General features: G+C 42.7%; 1 protein-coding gene across 2 annotated transcripts; it reads left to right on the forward strand.

The window, feature by feature from the left end:
- The first annotated feature begins 1,113 nt into the window (after positions 1-1,113).
- TNIP2 (TNFAIP3 interacting protein 2) lies at positions 1,114-9,543 on the forward strand. 2 transcript variants are annotated; one of them, XM_067297194.1, is made up of 6 exons: positions 1,114-1,831; positions 4,360-4,665; positions 6,587-6,670; positions 7,227-7,508; positions 7,894-8,013; positions 8,504-9,543. In XM_067297194.1, the coding sequence occupies exons 1-6, from the start codon at positions 1,361-1,363 to the stop codon at positions 8,783-8,785; spliced, it is 1,545 nt and encodes a 514-aa protein (XP_067153295.1). In that variant the 5' UTR covers positions 1,114-1,360; the 3' UTR covers positions 8,786-9,543. The 2 variants fall into 2 exon arrangements, with proteins under 2 accessions (XP_067153295.1, XP_013815400.1); XM_013959946.2 differs by having other exon boundaries at positions 1,114-1,450.
- The last annotated feature ends 1,050 nt before the right edge of the window (positions 9,544-10,593 follow it).

A 10,593-nucleotide genomic window follows, 5' to 3' on the forward strand; every position in this document is an offset into this window, starting at 1 on the left:
GCCGAGATGCCTGCACGGAAAAAAGAGGGCACGCACACGCCCCTGCGCTAAGTCTCTGAGGCAGCCATGGCTCCTAAAGCCAGTTTCCAGAGCTGTAAAGGGGAAGGGGGGGCAGGGTTTGCCTCCAAACCCAGCGTACAACCTGCGGACCGTCCCCAAACCCACCGCCTCAGGCTGCCGCGGCGGCCCCTCACAGGGCTGCGGCTGCCCGCCGCCCCCCCTCGGAGCAGGCCGAGGCCTGTGAGAGCCGCAGCGGCGCGGGGAGGCCGGGCCCAGGGCGGCGGCCGTCCCGCTTTCTCTCCCCTACGGCGGTGACTGGGCCCCGGGAACATCCACCTCCCCAGGCTGCTCGCGGAGGCGCTTTCCCTGCGCGCCGCACGCCAGCGGCGCCACCGGGCGTAACGACGCTCCCTATCGGCCGGGCGGCCCGCTGCCTCCGCGGCGGAGGCGGTTAAACGGCCGTTGGGGGGAGGGAGAGCGCCCCCTTCCATGGCGCATGCGCCTCCTCGCCCCGCCTCCGGGGCGGCTGCGGGAAGCGGAGCGGCGCGCGGGGGAAGGTCCCCTCCCGGCGCCAGGAAATTCCCGGAGCGGCTCCCGCTGGGACACCGCGCCGCGGGGCTTTCGCAACGCTGGGCGAGCCCCGGCGTGCAGCCCCTCAAAGGAGCCTCCTCCGCCTCGCCCCCCTCCCGCAGCGGCCCCTCGTTCGCCTCGCGCCCCTCCCCCCGCCTAACGGTCCCTCGTTCTCCTCGCGCCCCCCTCAACGGTCCCTCGTTCGCCTCGCCCCCTCCCCCCCCCCGCCTAACGGTCCCTCCTTCGCCTCGAGCCCTCTCAACGGTCCCTTGCTCAGCCGGAATCCCCTCAACGGTCCCCTCGCCTCCCCCCAACGGTGCCCCGTTCACCCCAGACCCTTCCCTCCCCCCTTAACGTTCCCTCTCCCCTCCAACGGCCTCTCACTCGGCCCGTCCACCCTGGCCGCCGCTCACTCGACCCGGGTTCCCCCCCTCCCTCTCCGCTCGCCCCCGTCCTGGCCGCCCCCCCGCCCAGCTTCTCCTCCTCCTCCCCCCCCCTCGCCGGGGTTCCCCGGCCGGCTTTGCCCCCGGGGCTGGCTGCTGGCCCCGGGGAAGCTCTGCGCTGCCCCGCGCCGGGGTTCCCCCTCGGCGGAGGCGGGACTCGGCCCGCCGCAGCTTGGCACGGCCTGCGCGGTAGAAAAGCAGCGGCGGCAGCGCTAGGGAAGCGCAGCAGGCGGGTCCTACGAGCCCTTAAAGGAGAGCGGCCACCCCCTTCCCGCGACCCGGGAGGCGGAAGAGCGAAGACACAGCAACAGTAGCCCCGGCCCTGCCTGGCTCTTCCTTGGTTTTATATGCACCTGGCCGGATTATTGCTCGCCCTGGAGAAGAAAGAGAAGGGGCAGCAGGGCGATCGAGACTCGCCGTCCTCAGCCATGTGCTCGGTAAGCGAGGGTAGCAGTACAGATCCTTTGGTGGCCCGGTTCAAACAGGTGGAGGAAACGCTGGAAAAGCTGCACCGGGAAAACAGGAGCCTGAAGAGTAAAGTGCCTCGGTACAATGCTCTCTGCACCTTGTACCACGAGTCGGCTCAGCAACTGAAGCACCTTCAGCTGCAGCTCGCCGCCAAGGAGGCGACGATCCGGGAGCTGAGGAGCAGCCTAGCCCGGCAGCCGCCCTGCCCGGGCGAGCCGGCGGCGGGGGCCGCGGGCGCCGAACCCGCCCGCTCCCTGGTGGAAAGTCTCCTGGAGCAGCTCGGCCAGGTCAGGCAGCAGCTTAGGGACAGCGAGCGGACCTCGGCACAGAAAGTGGAGACTCTGAGTCAGGTAAACCCCAAATGCCCCCCACATGGCACTCGCACTTTGAGCGTCGACTCTGCTTTCCAAAAGGTCGCGTGTACTTGTCAACTTGCAGCAGATTTTACCCCAGGAGCTTTATTTCTATAATCCTTTCTAGAAAAATGACTAGTTTAAGTTTAGTATTTCCAGCACTTGTTGTCTTGAATGGAGCATCTGACTTGAAATATACTTGGTGATGACCGCGATTACAGACATAGTAAATTCAGTCTGCTCACTTGAGTTTATAGAAACAGGTTTAGGTGCGCAGGCACCAACACTGAAAACTTGGGTTTAAGTGACTTGCCCACAGTGGCATAACAAGCTGGTGGCAGAGCCTGGACAAGAAATCAAATGCCTTGAACAGTATGATGCTTATTCTCCTTGAAATGTTGGTGCCTTTGGCAGAATTTGCACTATCACTATGTGCCCAGAGATGGACTGTTCACAAATCAACTCAACCATGTGCATCAAAGATTAGTTTCCACTGCATTAAGTTCAATAATGTAAAAGAGTCTGGATGGTATTTTTTATGCAACTGTAAAATGAAAACTTAGTGTGGCGTTGTAAATCTTCACATAACTATTTTCCACAAGCAGAAGGAGAAAATATTCAGTAAAGACTAAATTCAGAAGTTCCATATTACTTATATAAAAAAAAACTTCCTCTTTATCAGATGTAACAGTTTTGTTCCATAAGATAAACAACTGATGCCAACACTTTTTCTGTTTTTTTTTTTTTAAGTTCACTTTTTAAAAAATGGCTTTCTTGTATTGACATTAAAATAGCACTTCAATACTTGGAGAGGTTACTGGCAAGTCCAGATTGGGGGAATAGGATATCTCTTTATGATAGAAAATAGTCTTAAAAACTGTGTTCCCTCCCATCCCCCACATCTGCTATTTTTGGTACTGTCATTAAGACTTTCCTGTGTTCAGTCTGAAATACTTAAAGAATTTTAAAGCATTTCTTTCTATATGAAGCTGCAAAAAGGAATTTCCAAACCAAAATGTAGTACTTAAAATTGAAACAAGTTTTTTTGTCATAAGTACTCTCTTGACCTAATGCTTATACAAAACACTTTCCACATATGACACTCACCTAAAATACATTTAAATAAGTTCAAGTTTGGAAATTTGTAATAAGGGATAATCTTATGGACATTTTGCAGACAGATAACAAACCTGTGGTATCTGAAGACATTCTGAAGTCTGACACTGAAAGTTACATCTCTAATCTACCCAGGAATTGTAAGCATAGCGAAGGGGAAATTTAACATTTAGCAAGATGTTAAAGAATTTTAACATTAGTAACAAGAACAAGTACTATTTCTGTAAGTTGGACTAATCATTTTAATACTTTAAAAAATAAATGTTTCATGATTAATAAAAAAAGTGAAATAATTGTAACTAAAAATAAATAGAAAACAATGCCAGATAATAAGACATGCTCTGAAGTCAGAGGCCTGTGTGCTGGAAGAAGATTGCTTACTGTGATTTCCAGCTCCTTGACCAAGATTATGATTTAAAGTCCTGAAGATTTGGAAGGGTAGAGTCAGCTTGTATCTCATTGTCTATCCTAGTATCCAGGGCAACACTAATTCTGGAGGAACAGTGCTCCAGAGGTTTCTGTTACCGGCTTCCTTTACTCTTTGAGATCATGAAGCACAAGCTATTTTTGACAAACTTGGGACCGGTATACTCTAGGTGTTGCTTTGTGGCATGGTACTACACCATGATTGTACCTCAGTTTGTAAGCAAACTTCTTCATTCTCAAAACACCTGCAGAGACCAGATCTTGATGCAGAGTAGATGATCCCACAGAGCTTCCAGTTCAACCAGAATGTGCTGCAATAAGCTATACAACTCTCTCCTAAAGAGTATGTGAGACCCCCTTGTGTATTTTGGAGACACAGTTATGGCCAGAATAGAGTTATTGCTACCACAGAGATTTTGTTTTCTGTTTGCTTGTCATTACCACTCATCCTTTCCTAGGTGGAAAAGTTGCTGTGTATGCTATCTCTGATTTGCCCTTGTCACAGCACCAGGCAATGAAGAACATATTAGTTTTTGATAGAATAACTTTTCAGTTCCAATTTTTTGAGGTCTACTACCTGGAATTTGGAATGCAGGATTAGAAAGCATTTCTCAGCCTCTCTAGTCATTCCTTTCAAACTCCTTTGTTTCCTGTAAGTTCCATCTTTAGCTTGTAGCTGCTGAATATATTTTACATAAAATCCTCCTAAATTTTTGCTTGTTGTTTTTTGATTTCTTGATTCTACTGACTTGTAAGTTCTTGTATGGCTGTTGGAGCACTTCTTGATTTTGATTGACTGATCTGTCAGTTCTAAAGTTCAGTGGTTATGTAGAAATGAATTGGATTTGTTTTTACTTTTTAAGTACTTTGCAGTGAGTGTAGGAGCATTATGGAATTAGTGCAACATGGAATTCAGTCTTACAAATACTTCAGCTTTGGGTTCACTTTGCTTTTAAATAACTTCCTCTCCCCCTAACATTTAGGAAGTGCAGCAGTTAAATCAGCAACTAGAGGAGAAAAATGGAGAGATACAGCAGATGATAAATCAGCCTCCATATGAAAAGGAAAGAGAAATCTTACGGCTTCAGAAAAGCTTGGCAGAAAGAGAGAAAGCTCAGGCCACCAGTGAAGTTTTGTGCCGTTCACTTACTGATGAAACACACCAACTTCAACGCAAATTAGCATCCACAGCAGAAATGTGTCAACATCTGGCAAAATGTCTAGAAGAGAAGCAAAGAAGAGAAAAGGGGAATTCAGATGATCAGATTCCTACTGAAAGATCTAATCAGGTATTCTTACTACACTTTTTGCAATTATTATCAACTTCTAAGGTGTTGATCACAATATGACAGTTGTAAGTGAGGAACAGTGAGAAACATCCATTTAAGTAATTTCACATATGGTGAAAAGACTAATATGGCAAGCTCTACATAATTTTGCACACTAAGAGTTGAGAATGGAAGCCATTGTCAGTCACTTGCATTTTGGCCATGTAATTTATCTGTAGCATCAGAGCTTGGAGAGGAGAGAGCAATTGCAACTCTTCTCTGCATACACTGCAGACAGTAGCATGTTTGTGTACATCACTAGATGGTGCTGTGCTTTTGAAGGTGACGTCTCTTAAATGGCTTATAAACAAGCCATCACAAAACAAAGCATCAATGTTTTAAAACGCTATTTGTATTAAGAACTCTATGTCATGTAGTCTCCTCAGGTCAGGATTTGGCTTTGCATGCTTAGTATAGACCTGCACAAAAGCTGTTTAGGAAAGAGGCGACCAAGGAATTTTTACCCATTTTTTGCTCTGTGGTTTCTACGTGTCCCTTGTCCCACCTCCTCCCCCTCGTGATCTCTCTCTGAAATATACTGCTTCCCTACAACAGGGACATTAGACAAATTGCTTCATGATAGTAAAATGACAGAAATGCCACTGAGGGGGGGACCAAGAAACAGCTGGGTGGTGGCCTACCTTGCTAATGGTTGTGTGGCTTTACATCACCATCATCTTGGCTGAAGCTTTTCAGTGTAGGCTAGAGGCAGATATTTTCAAGAAGAAACCCATTGTTCCAGAAATCATGATGTTTCTTAGCTGTTATGTAATTCAGGATAATACCACAAGCAAATAACATCAGAGGTGCTGCCTCCAATATCAGATAGGAGTGCTGAGTACTGTAACCAGTTCTCATGGAAAGGAAGAATCGTCAGTCTCATGCCCCTACTGCTATGTAGTAGTAATGCTGTGTTTCAGATGACTACTCATTTATGCTTTTGTGATAAACTATATGCATGGGTCAGTTTGATTTTGTAAAAACATTTTAGGAACATTCCAAAGAAAGATGGTATATCCACATTAAAGTTACCTATAAGATGTATGTAGAGGTTGAGTAGGTAGAAGGAAAAAAAGGACTTTTAAAGGGACTTGAAACTTTTAGTATTATCATATTTTAAGTGTATTTGATAGACAGGAAACTTGATTGACTTTGATATATGTAATAAGTAGCTAACCTTGTACAGTGGGGACTTCCCTCTTGAAGAAGAGAAATTTCAGATGCAATTACTAGCTGATTCTTGGGAATTTTGTACAAAAATGTTCTAAATTACTCATGTACCCTGGGGTTTTTTAAGCAGATGTCACAACTGTTTTTTTTTTTTTAAGGTATCAGTCAATTATTTAGCAAGCAGGGTTTTTTACTAACTTCTTCCTAGCAGTGGCCAAAATTATAGACAGTAATAATAAAGCAAGATGAAGGTATATCTGTGGCTTTGTCATGTATTTCCTCCATTCCAAACAAGCAGTTTCCTAGGAGTTCTTGTAAACTTTCAAGCACTGTTGTCATCAGTGCAAACCCTCATGCATGTAAAGTGTGTGGTATTTTTCTTGTTAACTTTAGTAGACTCAAAGTTTGGCCAGACGGATATGTTTTTATGACACCATGTAGATATATTTAAAAGCAGTACCACTGTGGTTAAAAACCTGATTACACTTCTGCTTTGATTATTAATAAAAAATCAGCCCAGCTATAGGCTATGCTATGCTATATAGCATATTCCTATATTATGTAGAAACAAGTAGATCTAGATGTATTTATTTCACTGATAGCAGATATTTTAGAGGAATAAAGCAAAGACTACTTTCAGCTTAACAGCATAGTTAAGTAATATTTGGGATTCTTATGTTAAAATGATGTTTTCTTTATCTGAAAATTATAGCTGTCAGACAATGAAACTTCACTTCAAGCCCTTATCTGCAAACTACAGGATGAAAACAGGATGTTAAAACAAAAAGTGGCTCACGTGAGTACTTTCATTTTGTACAAGATTAAGATTTGATTGAGTATTTTGAATTACATTAGATTAACCAGGCCTTACCTATTCCAAATTTAATCAAATGGCAGTTCCATGGGAGTCCAAAATGTTTTAGTCTTTTCAAGAGGGCACATACTCTTTATTCCTTTGGCTCAAAACAGCTTATAATGTTTTTTTAATGTTTTCTTGTCACTCTTAATACACTGCCAAAGAACATTTGTAAGATGGAGGTTGCTCTCCACTCCTTTTTGCGCTTCTTCAGTTTCCTAACCCAGAAGAGCACTATGTCTGGGGTGACCGCAAACCCCTCCCATTCCCTGTTATGTGATACTCTGCCTATGGACTGGCACTTGGGGCGGGCTGCCAGGCCCTGAGGAGACAGGCTTATGGCATGATAATCTTCCACTCACCTGTAAACTAGCTCACCCACACTCAGTGGGTCAACATATATTTCTTAAAGAATCTTGGTCCTGATCCTGCAGACGTTCTGTGAAAGCTTGTAAGGTTGTGACTTCATGTGTGGCTTTCCTGGGTAATCTTTCAGGTAGAAGACTTAAATGCAAAATGGCAGAAATATGATGCTAGTAGGGATGAGTATGTGAAGCGACTCCACTTGCAACTAAAAGAACTGAAGTCGCAACTGGAACAACAGCATGGCCTAACTTCAGCACAAACAAATTCCGAGCTGATGCAAAAGGAGATATTCCGTTTAAACAAACTACTGGAAGAAAAAATGAAAGAATGTATAAAAGCAAAGAAAGAATTAGAAGATGTGAAGAAGGCTAGTGAAGGAGATAACGAGCGCATACAAATGCTGGAGCAACAGGTCATTAAGTTTCTTTTTCCTAGAGGTGGGAATTCTTTGTTTTTCCCCAAAATGCTGAACTCTAAGGGGGAAAATGAAGCTATTTCTTTTTCCCTTTTTTTTTTTTTTTTGTCACTTGCCTTTGCCACATTGGCTATACAGCTACTTAAAATCACAGATTAAAAGAAAATCCAGTACTTAAAGAATTCCATATGGTTCTGCTGTCTTCTAATACAAAATATTAAATATAAAGATCTAAAAAAGAAATACAAATACTTTTAAAGCACAGACATGATAATATTGAGACTCTGGGAGTAAATATTTACAAACAGAAATTACAGCCTCAACTACTTAATTTAACTTGCCATGCTTTTACTTGTAAAATACTAACATAATTAATTTTCAGGTCCTAGTTTATAAAGACGATTTTACATCTGAGAGATCAGACAGAGAACGAGCACAGAGTAAAATACAAGAGCTTCAAGCAGAAGTTGTGTGTCTGCAACACCAGCTAACGAGAAGACAGGTAAAAAAAAGCAAAATGCTAGTTTTTAATAAAAGAATCTCAACAAGATTCAGGACTAAAATGTATTTTTAAATATATTTTAAAATCTTAATACTTCTAAAACCATTTCAATTCAGTGCAGCTGTCAAAAACTTAAATTATTTCATAATCTGAGTTCTAGTGGAGATGCTTCCTGATACATACATATCTTTTCCCAGTCTGTTTCCCCTTGGTGTTGGATCAACATAGTCAGAGCGGGTTCTCAGAAGGAACGGAGGGACAATTGTAACTCTGGTAACAGTGGCATCTTTAAAGTAGCTTACTAGCTATCCATCCTGTGCGTTTCACAAGTCTGCTTATGACTGTTTCAATAAATCTGCAAAAACTGATGCATGTCTTTTAAATCTTCAGATGAAAACATGATCAGTGTTCCAGATAAAGAAGATAAAACATTCTGTTAATATCTTTTTACTTAATTTTTTTTTCAAGAAGCTCTTCTTTCTCTTTCTAGGACTCAAGAGATACAACTAGTCATTTCAGAGTTCACATTGGTAACCAGAACCATATGTATGTACAGACAAACGTCGAACATCTACGTGGCAACAGCCCAGGCCAAACAGGCATGAGGAGAGCAGCTTCACAGTCTGAGCCAGCTTCTCCACCTGTAGACAATGGAAACTCGGGATCAGAGGGCAGGGCACAGGGTGAACTTAGATGCCCTCATTGTATGAGGTTTTTCAACGACGAACTCAGTGATGAATTTCTCAAACATGTTGCTGAATGTTGTCAGTGACCACGTGATGTGAGGAGTTAATTAGTTAATCACTACTTTATAGAAAGTAAAACTTTGCTCTATACATATCTCCTACGGTCCTAAAACAGAGTAATTCAAATGGACAGCTCTTAGGAATTAGGAGGATGAGCAGTATCTACCTCTTCTTTGATTTCACTTTCTCTTGGACTGTATGAAAGACTTCAAGATAAAGCAAAGGCTTTTATGAAGAAATATTTTTCCAACACCTACAAGGGAAGCAAGCATAATGCAAATTGCGCTACAAACTAAAGAAGAAACTTACCTAGCTAAGGATAGCTAGCTTCAGCATGCAGTTTGACTCAGACACAAGTCTAATTCTTTACAGCAGTCTGAAGGCTTGTGAAAATCACTGACCTTGAAATATAACTCCTTTTTCAAAGATGGAAAGAAGCTGGCTGAAGAATTGGAGGAGGAACAATTTGGCAAAAGATAGCAGGAAAAAAAATATTTTGCTTTATCTGTATTAAAAAAATTGAAAGTATTTTCTGTACTGTTGAGGGTGAACATTCTGCTATCTAAAAACCCTTGTGCTCAACTGAAAGCAGGAGAAGTGAAGGAAATGTAAAAGGGCTGGTTATTAACTAAAACTACCTTGACTTTTTGCACAGAAACAATGTACAGGGATATTTATTTTTTCTGTGCCATAAATATTTTACACATTTGTAAATGTGTATTTGTGTAATTATCGATTATATTCAAATTTTATAATGGCCTAATGATTATTTTTATAATAAAAGTGACAGTGCAGTTGCTTTACTGCATTAGTAAAGTATCAGAGACCTTTCTTTCTGTGGAAGTACTTAAATGTAAAATAGTCCAAGTAGCTATACTTAAGTGTTAGCTAAATGTCATGGTTTCAGATACGAGTTATTCCATTACTTCACTAACAACCACTGTCTCAGACTGTTTTCAAATAATATGGTGAAAATCATTCCTCAGTAAGAATGACCTTTCAGATAAACAAAAACACATTAACTCCCTACCCTGCCACACGTGTTTGTGACTACACCACAACTAGCTTAAGTTTATTTTTATCCTATCTATCTACAATGGAAAAAACTTCAAGAAATAGGAGTGGATCATTTTGAGAAGTATTAGTGGGTAAAGTGTACAAGTTTTTTTCACCCCTGGCTCCAGGTGTTTCTCAGTATGTTGGAGTTAAGGATAGTATGTAAACAAAGTAAAGGCCTGGTGTAACCACAACCTTTTAAGTTTAAAGAAAAAGAGTTTACTTTTAATAACAGCACTTCTGTCCTTCCTGCTTTGCTTACTTTCCAGTTCTGTACTTAAAGATCTATCTTAAAGATGCTCTTCGATATTTTTCCTTCACTTATCTTTCTGTATTTGTAACTGTCTTCTTCCTTCTCCCCCCACCCCTTCCCAAAAAAAAGGAAAGAAAAACCCTGCCATGATTTTTCTCCAGCATACAGCTATCACTTGGTTTCCCCTTAGAGAATATTTGCTCCTGTTAAACATGAACCTCCTAACCTGCCAAAGGACTAAAGTCTAGTGTCCCCCTTCACTGATTTTTCCCAAACAGCACTGGGTTTTGGCTGATTTTTCTTTCACTGTTTCCAGACAGTTACAAAACAATAACAGCGCTCTTTATTTTGTCAACCTGGAGCACAGTGATTAGCAGAAGTAGTGCAACCCCCCCAAATATGTAACTGTAGGCAACACAGTAGTGCTATTCATGTGATTTGCATCTGGAAGGTTACAAAACAGCTGGAAGAACTAGGCCTTCACAAGGGAGAGCTACTCTCTGTGGATGAAAAAGAAATTGCTTT

This window comes from Apteryx mantelli, chromosome 5 (genome assembly GCF_036417845.1).
Source record: "Apteryx mantelli isolate bAptMan1 chromosome 5, bAptMan1.hap1, whole genome shotgun sequence".
NCBI classification, from domain to species: Eukaryota; Metazoa; Chordata; class Aves; order Apterygiformes; family Apterygidae; genus Apteryx; species Apteryx mantelli.